Here is an 18,878-nt window from a genome sequence, read left to right on the forward strand (position 1 = left end):
GATCCATGTTGGACACTGGTCTACAAAGTGCAGCATGGAGATGATTGTGAACAGAATAGATGTAAAAGTAGTTGTACATGTACAGACCATAAATATGGAGTCCAGGTGTGTTTGATGCTGCTGGGCAGACTGACCTCTGGGAACCTCTGAGCTCTCCTGGTCCTCTCTGTGGAGGAATCATGAAGAATTAGCTCACATTGTGCCTGTCCACACAGAGACCAACACAAGGTAAAGGTCCATGAAGTGATATCTGGATGTGGATCAGATGAGTCCCTGTAGTGGTAAAGGTTTACTAGTCCTGCTGATCCCACTGAGAATCAACAGCTCAGTCTTTCAGCTCACTGTTTTCTTCACCAGTCAGTTTGGTTTAGTCCCAACAGCTCTCCCCAAGCCCTCCATGTAGCTCTCCCTCCCTCACTGTACACTGCTGAAGTGCCCTGGAGTAAGGCACCCAGAACCTCCAGCTGCTCCAGTGGAGCGTCTCAGTGTCAGACTGGTTGTACTGGGCAGCTCCCAGTGTGAAAAAATGATACTAAACCAGTCAAATTTCTCTGAGTAAACAACAGTTTAAACATGAATCATCACATCCACCTCACTCGGTGATTGGTCAGCTGATTTTAGATTAGAAAGTAGGCGGAGTTTGAACTTGTCTCACAGCTCTCTTTATTTATTATTCCCTTAATTAATTTACGTAATTTCTTTATCTCCATATATATTCAAACAATATCACGTCTCTCTCCCTCTATGATGGACGGCTTTTCACAAGAAATAGAAAAACTTTAGATTTCAGATGTCGTATAAAGTTATTTTCTAGCATAACCCGACTCTTACTGTCAGTTACAGCTTACATTTGATCAGCACATGGACGTTGTCCTTTAAAGTCAATGAAATGTTGCTTTGACTGGTTGCTCTTGAAGGACAGACAGCTGGCCTCGGGACAGTCTGGTCTCTGCTGCTGGACCCTGAAACAAAAACAGCACAGAAAAATGTGCATGTTGCAGAAAAACTCAGTGTCTCAGTGTCAGACTGGTTGTACTGGGCAGCTCCCAGTGTGAATGTATTTCAATGAAGAAGAGTGTTGGTGCTCAGAGGACTTCATCTGAGTCAGTAAAGGTTTAAAACCTGAAGATCTCACAACAGAGAGTCTGATAGAAACATATCGTCATCATCTTCATCATCACTTTGTTTTCATCATCAGTTTGAAATCCTTACCTTTGATCAACAGAGTGGCATCCACCTTTGAACTTAATAGGATGATCCATAGACCCGTCACTCTTCATGGACACACAGCTGGGTTCAGGTCCAGGTTGTTCCATCTTCCTCCTGATAGAAACACCAGATACATTCTGCACTGAGGTGATTTAATAAACCTACTGTACTCAGTGTATTTGCATTCTGGTAGTTTTAGGAGACATTTAGTATGAAATCAATGTTTCATGTAGAAATGTTTCAATGTTGATGTTGAAGCTGTATTCAGTGCAGCAAAGGCAGGAAGTGATGCAGTGAGATGAACATGATGGTTGAAGAGTAATGCTGTCCAATCAGGATGAAGAGAGGAACCATGTGGTGTAAAAGAGTTTTACCTGAGTGACCTTCTGACTTCATCATCATCATCATCATCATCATCATCATCATCATCACTTTGTTTTCATCATCAGTTTGAAATCCTCACCTTTGATCAACAGAGTGGCGTCCATCTTTGAAGACTATAGGAAGACGCATAGACCGGTCACTCTTCATGGACACACAGCTGGGTCCAGGTCCAGGTTCAGGTTCAGGTTCAGGTCCAGGTCCAGGTCCAGGTCCAGATCCAGGTCCAGGACAGTCTGGTCTCTGATGGATCCTGGTCACATATGTAGAAACAGAGTTAGTGAATCAAAGACGTTGAGTCATGGGCCATGGACAGTTAGAGATGGTCATCTCACCTCTGAGCTTTGGTCTGGCTGTCATGTTCCCCACACAGAGTGGTTTTTGGAAATTTGAGGAACCGATGTAGAAGCATTTTAAAGAAAACATGATTTATCTGCCAGGCTTGAACTGTTTGTAGCTCATCCGCTCTGTCAAATATATTGTGGGGAAGTTTTGATCGGGAATCCGCTGTAGCACCCTGGCACAACGAAGCCACAAAAATATCCAGATACTTGAAACTAGATTGAGCGGAGTTGAGATCTTCAAGAACTGAGTGAATGTAGTGGAGATACGCTTAGGACAGGGGTCGGCAACCTTTACTATCCAAAGAGCCATTTTGTCCTATTTTCCACCAAATGAAATTCGTCTGGATCTGCAAAAGCTATTTGATATCACAGCATATAAAGTGTTATATAGTTATATTATATATACAAAAACTATAGTTTGTTGTATTTCTGAAAATATATAACAAGAATGAAGACAATTCTTCACATGTTACTGCAATTTTACCTGTTATAACAATATCAAACTCTTATGAAGAGCTCAGTTTGCTGCAGCAGCTGAGGAATCACTCTTTTTCGCTCATCTCCAGCGTGACACTTTTCAGCACATGCTGTGTGCTTGTTCTGGAAGCATACAGGTAAGCCAGCATCGTTGGCAGTGAAAGCAAATGAAGACGTCCACGCAGAGTCAAACTCTATTTTCCTCCGTGACTTTTCTTTTTTTGGATTTATCCATTGATAGTTTACCGAGGGCGTGGGTCTGAAAATCATGATTAGCCGTTTGCGTTCGTGGGGGAAAAGCACTTGACAGAGGTAGAGGATTTGACTGCCTGTGGGAATAATTAACAGAGAAGATTCTGTTCATTCTTGCTTATAAATTATATTCTCTCTGAACATGTGTCTCTTTTTGGAGAACGTCATGCGAGATATCTTCTTCGATCAGCGCAATTTCCCTGCTCTTCTTTCTATTTCCTCGTCTCAGCCCTGTGTGTCACGGTGTGTGTAAACCTCGCTCGAGTCAGGAAACTTGTCAGAATACCCATATTTGATTGGCTGAGCTGCATCACCTAATGTGATTTACAATGCATTGGTCGGTGTGTTTCCTGCACCGCCGAACAAGTGCCGTAACGGCTTAATAAGAGGCGCCAGTTAAACTATAAACTCAGTGCTTAATATGTATAATTCCGAATCATCAATCGGATTTAGGTCCTGGGTCCGGATCCGATCCGCCAGTTGGGGTTCCCTGATGTAGACTCAGGGAGCCGCAACAGAGGGGCTGAAGAGCCACATGCAGCTCGCGAGCCGCAGGTTGCCGACCCCTGGCTTAGGAGGACCAAAGTCTCATGTTTGTTTTGAGGGTTCTGGGATGCGTAGAGGAGCTTTGAGAAGTGAAGTTAAAAGCTCGGGCTACCGGATAAGAGTTTAGAGAAGAAGCTTATTCCACTAAGGTGCACTTTGATGGCATGAGTTTTTAGATGATCATCATGGAATGGGCGAAGGTAACAAAAACAGGTCATGTTGACAAGATTTAACAGTGGAAAGGTTATAATGAACTGGTCATGTGGTGGAAGTAGTGGACATTCTTCCAAGCTGACCAGTAAAAAGAAAGGGTTGAGGGAGATCCAGGGTATCCATGATGAAGTTCTGGGACTCAATGATCAACGGAATTAGGGCGGGAATTACAAGTTGAACGAAAGAGTTGAAAATGGAGGAACCAATGGTGGATGTGTGTCTGCAAGAGCTCCTGAACTTCTGGAACGTTAAACGAGAAAGTGATGGAGTGATCTGGACATGAGGACTGTGTGGAGAACATACATATTACTGGTGTGTAATAGAGTGCCAGATTAGACAGCGCATGAACAGCATGATGGGTGGGGCGTAGCAGCGTCCTTTGTTGATTAAGTAAACGACAGCAGTTCATACTGTAATTGCTTTTATTCTTTCTGTTTTTACCATATAAAGGTCCTTTGAGTATGAGAATTTGTCATCTATCCGAACACTGAAGTAGTGCTTTCAATATGAGTTTTAGATCACTGAGTGCAACTTGGAGAGCGTTAAATCAATTTTGCAGGTTTAGTGTGGGCAATACAACACAATATTGTATAATCTGCATACAGATGTGCATGGCAGTTAGTTAAAGACTAGTCACTAGACCTCTGAAAGTAGTCCCTAGACTGCTGCAACTTGTCCCTAGACATCTGCAAAAAGTCAGTAGACATTTGCTATCAATCCCCAGATTGTTGCAACTAGTCCCCAGATCTCTGCTGCTATTCATTAATTAATTAATTTATATCAGAGATGTCATTGAGGATTTAAGGATTAAAAAACAAAGAGAAAAACAACAAAATCAGATAAAACCAGTACACACTGACGGACTGTGGCCAAAGATCATGGCCCTGAACTGTCCATAGTCCATGTTTGAAGGTTACTTACCAATAATCCTTTTACCATAAAACATAGGGAAATTTAAAAATTCATTACAGAATACCAATTATTTGTTGTAATGTATTGACAAGATTGTTGAAAGGATATGTGAATGTGAGTTTCCCATCTCCAAATACTGAGGTATTTATATTCTGTAACCCTCATATATTTGAATCCTTGTATAGTGGAAATATGAACTTTTTTTACTACTAGTATCTCTAGCTCTGGAGAACAACATCAACTATATCCTCTAGAACTAGTCCCTAGTCCTCTTCAACTAGTCCCTAGTCCTCTTCAACTAGTTCCTAGTCCTCTTCAACTAGTTCCTAGTCCTCTTCAACTAGTTCCTTGACCTCTAGAACTAGTCTATAGACCTCTCTGCATACATTGGTTCTCACTTCATAGACTGATAAGTTCAACATAATAACACATTGTCATTGAGCTTATGAAGTGATTCATTAACAGAGTAGAACTGGTCATTTGATCTATGAGAGCACTTTGACCAACAGAGGCCTCAATAAACATGAAATATGAGCTTCATAAAATACCTGAAGGATCAAAGTCCAGACTTTAGTCCAGTATCAGAATTCAATCTAACGACTGTATCTGTTTTATAGATTTATAGGTTCATTATGAATTAATGTTCAAGTGAAAGAGCAGAGAAACAGTCAACATCAAGTTAGTAAGAATGAATATGTTGAAGGTAAAACAGTATCAAATGTAATGAGAAGTGTTGAGTGTGATACCTTTTCATGTTGCTGATAAGCTGCAGCCACCTGATGAAGACAGACAGACGGGTTCATCATTAGTCTTCATTCTCATTTGATTTGTGTCTCATCAGGAAATGGGATCTGTTTCTGCATGTAGACTTTAAAGACAGCCAGCTGCAGTTTCAAGTATCTGTTGTCAGATCAACTTTGTGCTGTGGACTCATTATCAAAGACAGGAGGTCAGCACATGAACCAACAGAGAGCAGCTCGTCTGTCATGAATTAAAGTTCACTTACTCAGTGTCTTCTCATGAACTTCAACACTCTGCAGCTCTCTGCTGTCTGGACCAGGTCTGTGTGGAAATAGAGTTTTCTGTTGATGTGAGTGAGACGATGAGCTCCATCAGGATTAAATCCTCTTCTTCTTCTTCATCAGTCCTCAGTGTCTTCAGGCTGCTGTCACACTCCAACACTTTAATGAACCAGTCTGAACCTGCAGCACTCAGTTCAAAGATCAGCTGCATCATGTTTATATGACTTTATATGATACGTGTTAAAGTTTAACCCACAGCATCTTCCACACTGGAACAAACCTGAGAACATAAAGCTCCTTATCACTGACAACATCAACACTCCAACACTGTGATTGACTTTAAAACAGGACATGAATTCACCTCCAGAGCTGTAAATGTGACGTACCAATCTGCCCCGGGGATACATGAAGTATCCTTCTAGTCACATATATATATACAATGCCTATAAAAAGTATTCACCCCCCCTTGGATGTTTTCCCATTTTGTTGCTTTTATACATGAAATCATGATCAATAAAAAGCTTCTTTCATGTCAAAGTGAAAACAGATTTTTACAAACTAATGTCAATTAATTAAAAATATATAGTGTAAAATAAGTGTTTGCATAAATATTCACCCCCTTTAAAGTGACTGACCTAATTCAACAGAAGTCCAGCTAGTTGATGCCAGCAGTGTCACACGTAGTGAAATGGAGATGACCTGAGTGCAGTTGATGTGTGTCAAGTGATTGTAGTATAAACACACCTGTGTCTGGGAGGTCCAGTCTCTGGTTCATCAGTATTCCTGCTACAATTGCAACATGAAGACAAAAGAACACTCCAAGCTACTCAGAGAAAAGATCATTGAAAAGTACAAGTCAGGAGATGGCTACAAAAAGATTTCAAACTCACTGGACATCCCACAGAGTTCAGTTTAGTCCATCATTAAGAAATGGAAGGAGTATGGCACTTGTTTAAATCTCCTAGAGCTGGCCGTCCTCACAAACTGAGTGACCGGGCAAGAAGAGGACTGATGAGGGAGAACACCAAGACACCTAGGACCACTCTGAAGGAGTTCAAAGCCTGAGTGACTCAGATGGGAGAGACTGTACATACAGCAACTGTTGCCTGGGTTCTTCACCAGTCGAAGCTGTATGGGAGAGTGGCAAAGAGAAAGCCACTGTTAAAAAAAGCTGATATGAAATCTCACCTGGAGTTCATTCAAAGGCATGTGGGAGACTCCAATGTCAATTGGAAGAAGGTTCTTTGATCTGATGAGACAAAAATTTAGCTTTTTGGCCATCAGACTAGACGCTATGTTTGGTGAACACCAAACACTGCACATCACCACAAACACACCATCTCCACCGTGAAGCATGGTGGTGGCAGCATCATGCTCTGGGGATGCTTCTCAACAGCAGGCCCAAATCCTGGAGGATAATCTGACTCAGTCTGCAAGAGAACTACGACTTGGGAGAAGATTTATTCTCCAGCAAGACAACGACCCCAAGCATACAGCAAAAGCTCCACAGAATGGTTCAAAGACCACAAGGTGAATGTTCTGGAGTGGAAGTCAAAGCCCAGACCTCAATCCAATCCAGAATCTGTGGCTGGACTTGAAAAGAGCTGATCAAGCCCGATCCCTGAGCAACCTGACAGAGCTTGAGCTGTTTTGAAGAAGAATAGAGAAAAATGTTAGTGTCCAGATGTGCCAGCCTGAGTGAGACACATCCACACACACACTCAGTGCTGTGATTGCAGCCAAAGGTGCATCTACTAAATACTGACCTGAAGAGGGTGAATATTTATGCAATCATTTACTTTACCGTATATATTTTTAATTAATTGACATTATTTTATAAAAATCTGTTTTCACTTTGATATTAAAGAGGGTTGTTTTGCAAATTCTTGTCAAAAAAGCCAAATTATATTGACCATGATTTCATGTATAAAAGCAACAAAAGGATGAAACATCCAAGGGGGGCGAATACTTATGCAAGGCACTGTACATGTACATCAGAAAGAGGAGAGTCAGGACTACAGTTGTCTTCCCTAACACGTCTTGTTCTGCTGCGCCCTCAGGTGGTGGAGGTCTGCTACGACGTCCTGAAAGATCTTCTCCAAATAATGAGGGAAACAAGGGAAGGTGACCTTTGTTGACTGATTGAAATGTCATTAATACAATAAATGACTTAAGCAGGATTTCCTCTTTGCTCTATTTCTCTAAGATATCCAGTTTATCCTACAACATTCGGCCTGTTGTGACAGTCAACAACGACAGTATATGGAACATATTTCACTGGGGATGTAACAATATACGGTGACTCAATACATCATACTGAGCAGCTGAAAAGTGGATCACAATGTGGACACATTTTCTTTATTTGAATAATAAAAGAGAGAAAAGTGTCTGGTTTGGGACTACTTTTCTCTCCAACGTGTCTGTAACACTCGGGCCCTATTTGTAGGCCTCTGCTCGAAAATGGCATACCCATACTAAGGAGACCACAGTTCTGTAACTACAAGGTCTATTTTAATAATTTTTGATGCTATAATCAGTTTGAGACTTTGAGATTGTTCAGAAGGGTAAATATTGTGTATATGTTGCTGGTTAATATAGTGCATGAAGACATTACACAGCTCAAATTGAAAATAATCAGGTTCGCCTGAAAGAAAAGCACTTTTATTGATATTATGTTTTTGAAATAATGCAGCTGGCTCCCTAAAAACTCTCCCAAATCATAGCACAACCAATCAGTAGTTGTCGAATAAAGGTTGGCTGGGATAAAGTGAAGAATAAGAGGCTTTAGTACAGAGAGGTCACGCGAGGTCATCATTTTCGAACCAGCTGTTGCAGCTCTTACATTGTACTTTTATATACTATATAACTATATATTTCACTTTTTTATCACTCATATTATTCAATACATCCAAATACAGCCGTTAGAAATCATTTTGACAGCAAGGGTGGTCTCAGAGCCGGTTTCTGGCTGTCATCTATAGGATTTTCTCAGTTCCTGTGTGTGTATGTGGCAGTAGCTCAGCCTATCATCGGTCGATTTCAGTCAATGAGCCCGCCTTCGACGCGTCAGAGTCTAAGGGATGCTGGCTTCGAAGCGGGTCTTGATTGACAGAAGTTTGAGCGAGTAACGTTGCAAGAAGTGCTGCGTCTCCCCGAGCAGTAAATTTCTGTTCGCTGGAAGTCTGACCGCTCGCCCAAGATGGATTGACCGCTCTTATACTGGAAACAGCTCGGGAGTAAACAGGATGCAGTTGGCAACAATGATGGTAGCTTTGAACCGGATAATCTGCGACGTTATTCTACTCATTTTTCATAAAACGTGACCAAAAACCAACGATTTATTTCAGCGAACGGCAGTGCCATTGTACAGTTGTCCACTCACAGCTTTCTACTGTTTCCACGGAGAGAAAAACCGAAGGTATTTATGCGTTCGGCGACCAGTGCTAATGTTAAAAAATGCATTGGTTAGCTCGGTAGCCGCTAGCTTCGGCGTGCAAATATTGATTTGCAGTACACATAACGACGATTTCTGCCCATGATTTTATGCTTTTATGCCACATTTTCTAGATGCTTATATTACTAGTCTATAGTTGTGTTTGGAGCAGTGGTGGGCCGTCAGGGCCTGCAAGGCCTTCTCTGCTGGCCTAAACAGAATCACAAAGATATATCTATTTTATAATTTTATAATTTGTCTAAAATACACTACATGTATTATAATTTATAAAAATATTTTTCCCATCATCTTATTTTCTCATTGCACAGCTACTGTCTTCCTCAGTTGCTCTGCTTCCAGTGCAGCTTGTTTTAAGTAGAGCTTTTATCCAATCAGATTTCACCTCTGTGTCTCTAGGTAAGAACAGAGGCAGAGGCCTGCAGAGTCTCAGGTGCATCCAGTGCAGATTAAAGTAAATGGAGACGATATTGTTTGCTACATGTGTATATAACCTCCAACACACACTCAGTCACAGTTTATTTCTTTCTTTAAGATTCAAATCGAATTAAATCTAACGACTGAAAGCGTCTCAGTTTATTTCCTTGTTTAATTTAATTAAAGATTATAATTTGTTTGAATCTTTAGTCCAAACGTGTTCAGTTGTTCAGGACTCTGAGACTTGATGTGCAGGGAGAGGACGCCCCCTGCTGGATGAACAACACCACAGTCTGTGTCCCAAATCCATCATTCTACACACAATGTACTAAATACTGATCATATAGTGAACAAACAATCACCTTTATCATGTTAGAGTCACTGTTATTAACACGTATTGTTGGAAAGTCACAGAGCTCAGTTAAAGTTCATCAGATACAACTTTTATTTACAACATTTTATTATACACATATACACCTACACGCATACATATGCACAAACTGTCAGGATCCCTGTCAGACCCTACACCTCCCATGGCCACACAGCTGCAGCCACTCCAGCTGATTTCCTCCTGCAGCCTGACACACCAGACTCGGGCCCCACTAACGATTCCCCTGGCAATATATAAACTCTGGTCCTGCAGTCTGGGGTTGTCAGGTCGTACCGTCTTTCACCTGCTTCAACCCCGTTGCATCTACTCCCTCGAGCGCCTGCCTCCGGTGTCCGTCGGTCCGGGAATCCTCCGTGCCCTCTGTGTTAACGGACTACTCACCGCCGCTCTGCCCTCAGTTGTGTTAGCGGACTACACACGCCGTCAAGCTGCCAGCTCTCCAGTGTCGAGCCACGGGACTCACACCGTCGATCTGCCTACTCTCTGGTATCGAGCCACGGGACATCACGCCGTCAAGCTGCCAGCCCTCCGGTGTCGAGCCACGGGACTCACACCGTCGATCTGCCTACTCTCTGGTGTCGGACCACGGGCTCCACACCTTCACACACCTTTCTGTCTTCTTCTCTGGCTAAATAAAGTCTGTTTCACCGTACTGTCTCCTGTGGTCTTGCGTTTGGGTCCTATCCGTGAACTCCCGTGACACAAACACACACACACACACTCATTTAATGAATTCCAAATTGTTGGCTACAATGTTTTTCTGATGAAATATAGGCTATATTTTATGTGTGTGTATATATATATACAGTATATACTGTATAAAAAAAAATCGAATGATTATTTTAATATATTATTTTGTTTTTATAATCCTCTGTAATAATAAACAGAATAACCACCTAATGATTATTTCTTTATCGCTTAATCTAATGATTGTTAAGTAATTGATCAACTATGGTAATTATCATTTTTTCATGTCCTGATTTATATCATATGTATCATTTTAATAATTTACCCAAAATAAATATTAAAACTTGTCTAATATTTCAACACAGCGCATTATCTGACCATAAACTCCAGACCCTCCAGATGATGAAGGTCTTCATCACCAAGAGAAGAACATTTATCTGGATGCACCATGTTCAGCAGGTACTTTGTGACTTCTGGAGAAATCAAGAGATTGTTGATCAAATATCACTGCAAAGTAGCACATTGTTAGTAGAAGAAGAAAAGACTCATGGACACTTTGAGTTTAAAATAAGGAGAATATTTTTTATTTCAGTTCATTTATAGCATTGCTAATAACACATCTATGTTCATTTAGAGATCAGAGAGGGTTGTAATATAGTGAGACTTGCTCTCTCCGGGGAATCCAAGGAACACATGATGTTCTGTTTGGACACATAAGATGTACGACCTTCAAGAATGAGAGTAAGGTTGTTGAAGTTACATCACTCTGTTCAGAGTATTGTTTCATCAACCTCTAGCATACTGGAGAGAGAACACTACAAACACCACCTTTAGGATAAACTCCCAATCACATTCTCCTAACTCACACCAGCTGTGTGAGATCCTGTACACACTGAACTATCTGGTCAGCAGAGAGAAGGTTTCTCTAGCAGGAGGAGACTCTCCCTCCTACAGAGAACACAGAGACACTGAGGAACCAGACCTGAACCAGAACCTGAACCCAAACCCAGGATAAAGAGGTTCAGTGAATGTGGTGTTGAAGGTGTGGAGGTGGATCAGTGTGTCAGAGGAGACTCTGTAGAAGGACAGAGAGCCAGCAGGACAGTCCACATACACTGCTACTCTACCAGAGGAGGAGGAGGAGGAGATGAATGTTCTTGCCTTATTGTGACAGACAGAGTAATCATCATCAGAGCACAACAGACTCCAGGACTGATCATTCATTCCAAACAAACAGTCATAACTGTCTCCTCTCCTTCTGATTCCTCTGTAACTCACTGATATAGAAACGTCTCCTCTCCACTCGGCCTCCCAGTAACAGCGACCAGTCAGACCAGTTCTACACAGCAGCTGCTCCCAGAAGTCAAACCTGTCTGGATGATCAGGATATGACTGATCCTCCTTCACACGTGTCACCTTCCTGTTGTTGTCAGACAGTTTGAGGTTTCTGTGTACTGTGTTTATGTCGAGTGTGAGTTCACAGGAATCTGATGGAGAGAACAAGATACAATACAGCTGCAGTTATTAATCTATCATCTGTTTGATGATGACATCAGAGATGTGAATGAGTGATGTCACAGTTTGAAGATGCTTTGTTTTCATGAATCAAATTCAAAGCACACTTACACTTCCTCAGACCTGGTCTGAACCATCGGACTCCAGCAGGCTCCACCCTGAAAGGAGGAGGGGGGTCAGAGCAGCATGAAACATGGACATTACATCGCTCTCACACACAGAGCTTTGTTATTCATGTTCACATGGAGCACTTATTATTCATCAGTTCATATTCTTTTACTTCACTAGAGCTTCTTCTGATTGCCCGATGACAACAGCTCATTATGTTCACTTATTCATGATATATTATTATCAGTATTATATTGACAATCATCATCCATTTCACACTCAGTTTCCTCTTCCAGTCAGTCAGTAAATCAAATGTTTAAACCTGCATCAATTGATTTCTTTGTCCACTTGTGGTTCAGTGAAAACAAGCTGTAAACACAACATCTGACATATTATCAGCTTATAAAGTAGTTGTGTCGGTTCTGGGTCGTGGTCACACGTGCGTGAGTCGCACTGCATGGGCGGAGTCAGTTTGTTAATTGAACCTCTACAAGTTCAAACCAACGGATGTACGACCTTTAAACTACTGAACAAGTAGCTGATTACCTGTGAAATCTCTGACATCTAAACCAAAGTCAAGTCTCCCTTCAGTCGCTCATGGACGCAATCAGCCAGTGTAAAACAGACTTAATATCACGGCTTGATGCTTCTACTGAAACCATTAATACGGTGGTGATATTAATTATTATCTTTTATAGACAGTATATATATATACTGTATATATATATATATATGTATATAATATAAGAGGTAAACACCAAATCACTGCAGTACAACAAAGAGTCAGCTGCAACGAAGACGACGTTGAGGACTTAAAAATCAGTCACATTGAAAAAGAAAACAGTGAGCTGAAACAGAAGGCGGACTCAATGGAGAATTGCAGCAGGTAATGGAGAGAGCTCACTCAGCCCCACACAGATGTATGTGGAAGGTGTCAGCAGCATGGAGGCACCTATGTGCATTTAATGTGGCTCTGTCTAGAAATTCATACATTTTGGGTTGAAATTGGAAACCAAGTATCCTCCATAACACAGTGTCCTATTGAGCTCAATCCTGTACAATGCATCCTAGGCCTAGACGCTGCCTCACCAGTATTAAACAGATATAAGAGAATTCTTAGTCTTCTATCGTTCTGTGCACAGTTATCAATCTTACAGTATTGGCTAGACGGCGCACAACCATCTGTTTCAAGTTGGCTTTATAATGTTCTACAACTACTCCCATTGGAGAGGCTCACACATGTTCTCCAAGGAGACATAAATGGGTTCTTCTCTGTTTGGAACCCTGTTATGGATTTTATTGGAGAGGACTATGCCGAAACCATACGAATAGGTTTTGCAACGTGGGATCCAAGTGACCTGGTGAAGGGAAAAGTCCACAATATTTAATATTATTTAATTGTTGTGACAGGTATAATATGGACGATGATCTACAACTGTGCTGTTTTCTCAGATTTAAAAAAAACAAACATGGTTTGTTGCTGAGTTTGGCTGTCTGTATAGTTAGCCGCAATTAATATTTAATTGTTATTGCAGGGTCAATATGGAGGGTGATGATTTATGTTTGTTTTGGTTTCTTGTGTCTCGATTTTTTTTTTTGTGTCTGAGTCTGATTGTTTGTATTGTTAGCAGGTATGTTATGTGCTGTTCTTTTTGGGGGTAACGTGGTGTGGACTGAAAATAAAATGATTGAAAGAAAGTTGTGTCTAACATGATATCAACCAGCTGCTTCCACATCCAGCAGTTACACATCAACATGATGATTCATCAGGACTCTTTGTGCTTGTGTCACCTGATGAATGGAAGTCCAATATTCTCTCTCTTTTAGCTCTGTTTTTGGTCTCCACCACCTCCTGAGAGAAATATCTGTCTCTTTAGCTGCTAAATGCTCCACTATGTTCACCAGCTGGTCTCTAACTGAGTCTGTTTGCTGTTTGCTGCTGAGCAGGTAGTGAACAGTGGCTTCATCACAGCTTGTTGGATGAAAACAGCTGCTGCTGGAAACACTGAGATTGAACCAAACAGAAAATATGTTGCAGAACCAAAACTAGGAGCTAAAAGAGGCTGAAAAGCTCTGTAGAGCTGCAGAGACGGAGACAGTTCTCTGTAGGTTCATCACCACCACACGACTCTTCACCGTTACACAGAGTCAGCTGATCTTTTGTCAATATAGAAGTATTGATTTTTGGATGTTTTGGTCCTGACTAGTGACCTCTTGTGTTTGTGTAATAATGACTGTTGTCTCTCAGAAGTGAAGGAGAAAGTAGCCTGAAATCACTTCAACACCACAAACCCTCTAATGAAGGAGGTCGGGTGGATGGCTAGATGTACAAAGTGTCTGACTTTGATACTGCTGTTCACATCCCGTCTCATAGCAACAGTCAACACTGGTTTCTATTATCTGTAATCTGTGGGTGAAAACATTACAGTTCAAGTCCGTCTGCAGCCACAGAGCACTGCCTGTGTCCCCCTATAACTTTGGTCTAGTCCTAAATAAACCTCTTTGGGCTCTGACACACCATGTCCACAATCAGCTGTTGGTTCTTCACTGAGCGTCTGTGGCCGACTGTCACCTGTAGTTTCAACAAGTCGAGTCTTATCAGCCAGGGAACTGGCTCTCAGTGCAAAACAAACCAAAACCAGGTGAAGCTAAACTCCTTTAAAACAGCAAAACATTCCTATTGTGATGATTTATCAAGACGGTTTAAACAGATTGTTTCTGTCGGTTTGTCTTTTCACAATAATGTCTGGACTAAAGGGCAACACACACGAGCATCAAACCATCAACTATTGTTTGATATGAGCCCATAAACCTGCAGCGTGACGACGTTGACGCATGTCAACCCACCATGATGCCCGTCAACGTGTCAGGATACACAACTGTCCTATTTTCTAATGTTGAAACAAGACAACGCTCCAGAAAAACAACAGTTTCATCACCTTCCCTCCCTGTTTTGGCTCATCTTGGCTACTGTTCCCTGACTACTTCTGTCTGCATTGATCGTCTGATGTGGGACACAAACAGTTTGATGAGTCTCTGGTAGTTTGAGATTAGCTTGGTGTGTCAGGGTCATATTAACCAGACTGACAGTGTGACAGAGAAAACGTTTCCAGCTCTACCTCCTCTATCAGACTGATTTTCTGTGGCTGCAGCAGGCCTCTTCATACCTGAGAGTTTCCAGTCTCCATTGTGGATCCTCCAGTCCAGCAGACAGCAGCTTCACTCCTGAGTCTCCTGGATGATTGTAGCTCAGGTCCAGCTCTCTCAGATGGGAGGGGTTGGAGCTCAGAGCTGAGGCCAGAGAAGCACAGCCTTCCTCTGTGATCAGACAGCCTGACAGGCTGCAAACACACAAACAACACACAAGTCACATGATCAGAGGGAAATGTGAGGGCTGTAAGGTTACTGCAGTACTGAGATGATGTTGGCTACTGTGGGGTTACATTAACATTGCTATTGATTATTTTCTCATCACAACCAAACACCCACTAATATCCATCAACAACCTGACAACATTACTGCTAACTCTCTGATTCTCCTCTGATATTTTAAGTTGTAACAACAGAGTGAGAAAAAACAGTAATATAAATGTTCATGAAAATATACTGAGACTAAAATATTGATTGAAATAATACAAACAGCATCTTATACAGGTTACGAGTTTATCTATGAATCTAAGTCAGGACTTGAGAGGACATTAATTGAAAATGTTGATGAATTCTGACCTGAGAGTTTCCAGTTCACAGTGTGGACTCTCTAGTCCAGCAGACAGCTGCTTCACTCCTGAATCCTGCAGGTCGTTGTTACTCAGGTCCAGCTCTCTCAGACTAGAGGACTGGGAGCTGAGAACTGAGGACAGAGCTCCACAGCTTCTCTCTGAGAGGTTACAGACACTCAGTCTGAAGAGACAATGATTAAGAAAAAATAAGCAATATGTAGAAAAGATAAAGTATTTAAGTTATGATATATTAATCTCTCTCTGTACTTACAGAGCTTTGTTGGAGGCTTTGACCACTGGCAGCAGCCTCAGAAGAGCCTCCTCTGAAGCAGAGTATTTCTTCAGGTCAAACACGTCCAGATCTTTTTCTGATGACAGTAAGATGAAGACCAGAGCTGACCACTGAGCAGGAGACAGTTCATCTGTGGAGAGACGTCCTGAACTCAGGGACTGTTGGATCTCCTCCACTAGAGAACGATCATTCAGTTCATTCAGACAGTGGAACAGATTGATGCTTTTCTCTGGAGACACATTCTCACTGATCTTCTTCTTGATGTACTGGACTGTTCTCTGATTGGTCTGTGAGCTACTTCCTGTTTGTGTCAGTAGACCTCGTAGGAGAGTCTGATTGGTCTGCAGTGAAAGACCCAGGAGGAAGCGGAGGAACAAATCCAGGTGTCCATTTGGACTCTGTAAGGCCTTGTCCACAGCACTGTGGTAGAGACGTGTTGATTTGCCACTAAAGACTTCAAACCAATGGGAGGTTGTTTGTTCTTCTGACAGCAGATTGACTCCAGAGTTGAAGAAGGTCAGATGGACATGAAGAGCAGCCAGAAACTCCTGAACACTCAGATGGACGAAGCAGAACACCTTGTCCTGGTACAGTCCTCTCTCCTCTCTAAAGAGCTGTGTGAACACTCCTGAGTACACTGAGGCTGCTCTGATATCGATGCCACACTCTGTCAGGTCGGATTCATAGAAGATCAGGTTGCCTTTCTGCAGCTGATCAAAAGCCAGTTTTCCCAGTGACTTGGTCATCTTCCTGCTCTCTGGACTCCAGTGTGGATCTGTCTCAGCTCCTCCATCATACTTGACCTTCTTCAGTTTGGACTGAACCACCAGGAAGTGGATGTACATCTCAGTCAGGGTCTTGGGCAGCTCTCCTCCCTCTCTGGTCTTCAACACATCCTCCAGAACTGTAGCAGTGATCCAGCAGAAGACTGGGATGTGGCACATGATGTGGAGGCTTCTTGAGGTCTTGATGTGGGAGATGATCCTGCTGGCCTGCTCCTCATCTCTGAATCTCTTCCTGAAGTACTCCTCCTTCTGTGGGTCAGTGAAGCCTCTGACCTCTGTCACCATGTCAACACACTCAGGAGGGATCTGATTGGCTGCTGCAGGTCGTGTGGTTATCCAGAGGCGAGCAGAGGGAAGCAGTTTCCCCCTGAAGAGGTTTGTCAGCAGCACATCCACTGAGGTGGACTCTGTAACATCAGTCAGGATCTCATTGTTGTGGAAGTCCAGAGGTAGTCGACACTCATCCAGACCGTCAAAGATGAACAGAACCAGGAACTCTTCAAACCTGCAGATTCCTGCTTCTTTGGTTTCACTGAAGAAGTGATGAACAAGTTCCACCAAGCTGTACTGTTTCTCTTTCAGCACATTCAGCTCTCTGAAAGTGAATGGAAATGTGAACTGTATGTCCTGGTTGTCTTTGTCTTCAGCCCAGTCCAGAGTGAACTTCTGTGTTAAGACTGTTTTCCCAATGCCAGCCACTCCCTTTGTCATCACTGTTCTGATTGGTTCCTCTCTTCCAGGTGAGGCTTTAAAGATGTCTTCTTGTCTGATGGTTGTTTCTGGTCTGTGTGGTTTCCTGGATACTGTTTCAATCTGTCTGACCTCATGTTCATCATTGACCTCTGCAGTCCCTCCCTCTGTGATGTAGAGCTCTGTGTAGATCTGATTCAGACTGGTTGGGTTTCCTGCTTTAGCGATCCCCTCAAACACACACTGGAACTTCTTCTTCAGGTTAGATTTGAGTTCACGCTGACAAACTGCAGCAAGAAGTCCTGAATGAACACACAACAAAGAAAATCAATGAGTCAAAGAATAGATTTCAACATGTCATTTCCTCAAAGAATGAGTCTATGAATATTAGTTGGTCCATCTCTTGAGACATTAGTAAACGTCCCATTTATCCAGCATGTTAAATCTTTACAGAAATCCTCTTACTGCTCTGCAGACGGTCAGCCAGCTCCTCCTGCTTCAGTCTCCTCAGGAAGTGCAGTGTGATCTTCACAAATGCCTCTCTGCTGCTCCTCCTCTGCTCTTCATCCTCACCGTCCAACACCTCCTCATCCTCCCTTTGACTCTCTAAGCATTCTGGGTAATCTGAACTCACAACCTTCTGGATCTTCTTCAGCTCGTTCTTCACAAAAGTGACGATGTTCTCCTCCAGCAGCTGGAACAGAATATTCTATGAATGACACAAACTAAAACCATGGAACCAAACATCAGATCCATGTTGGACAGACTGAAAATCCAGTGGTCTACAAAGTGCAGCATGGAGATGATTGTGAACAGAATAGATGTAAAAGTAGTTGAAGTACATGTACAGACCATAAATATGGAGTGCAGGTGTGTTTGATGCTGCTGGGCAGACTGACCTCTGGGAACCTCTGAGCTCTCCTGGTCCTCTCTGTGGAGTAATCATGAAGAATCAGCTCACATTGTGTTTGTCCACACAGAGACCAACATAAGGTAAAGGTCCATGAAGTGATATCTGGATGTGGATCAGATGAGTCCCTGTAGTGGTAAAAGTTTACTAGTCCTGCTGATCCCACTGAGAATCAACAGCTCAGTCTTTCAGCTCACTGTTTTCTTCACCAGTCAGTTTGGTTTAGTCCCAACAGCTCTCACCAAGCCCTCCATGTAGCTCTCCCTCCCTCACTGTACACTGCTGAAGTGCCCTGGAGCAAGGCACCCAGAACCTCCAGCTGCTCCAGTCTCAGTGTCAGAGTTTGTACTGGGCAGCTCCCAGTATGAAAGAATGACACTAAACCAGTATATTGCTGCTGCTAAGGGCAGACGCCCCTCGATTACAAATCTCCCTGTAGAGTCCAAGCACCAAAGACTCTGTCAAGACTTTATCATCACATATCATCGGTTAATAAAAAACAATGATCTTTTCTTCATCTAACTTGTCTCTCCTGATTGAACTGCCGCAAGTCTGCAT

General features: G+C 42.4%; 1 protein-coding gene across 1 annotated transcript; it reads right to left on the minus strand.

Moving 5' to 3' along the window:
- Window positions 1–10,863: 10,863 nt before the first annotated feature.
- On the minus strand, window positions 10,864–18,574 carry LOC142933161 (NLR family CARD domain-containing protein 3-like). Its single transcript, XM_076077298.1, has 6 exons — window positions 18,563–18,574; window positions 15,915–17,665; window positions 15,651–15,824; window positions 15,093–15,266; window positions 11,929–11,975; window positions 10,864–11,789 (listed from the first exon to the last, which is right to left on the minus strand). The coding sequence occupies exons 1-6, from the start codon at window positions 18,572–18,574 to the stop codon at window positions 11,251–11,253; spliced, it is 2,697 nt and encodes an 898-aa protein (XP_075933413.1). The 3' UTR covers window positions 10,864–11,250.
- Between the last annotated feature and the right edge of the window lie 304 nt (window positions 18,575–18,878).

The sequence above is a fragment of the Anarhichas minor genome, unplaced genomic scaffold (assembly GCF_050575085.1).
Source record: "Anarhichas minor isolate MPS153535 unplaced genomic scaffold, ASM5057508v1 ptg000058l, whole genome shotgun sequence".
Classification (NCBI taxonomy): Eukaryota; Metazoa; Chordata; class Actinopteri; order Perciformes; family Anarhichadidae; genus Anarhichas; species Anarhichas minor.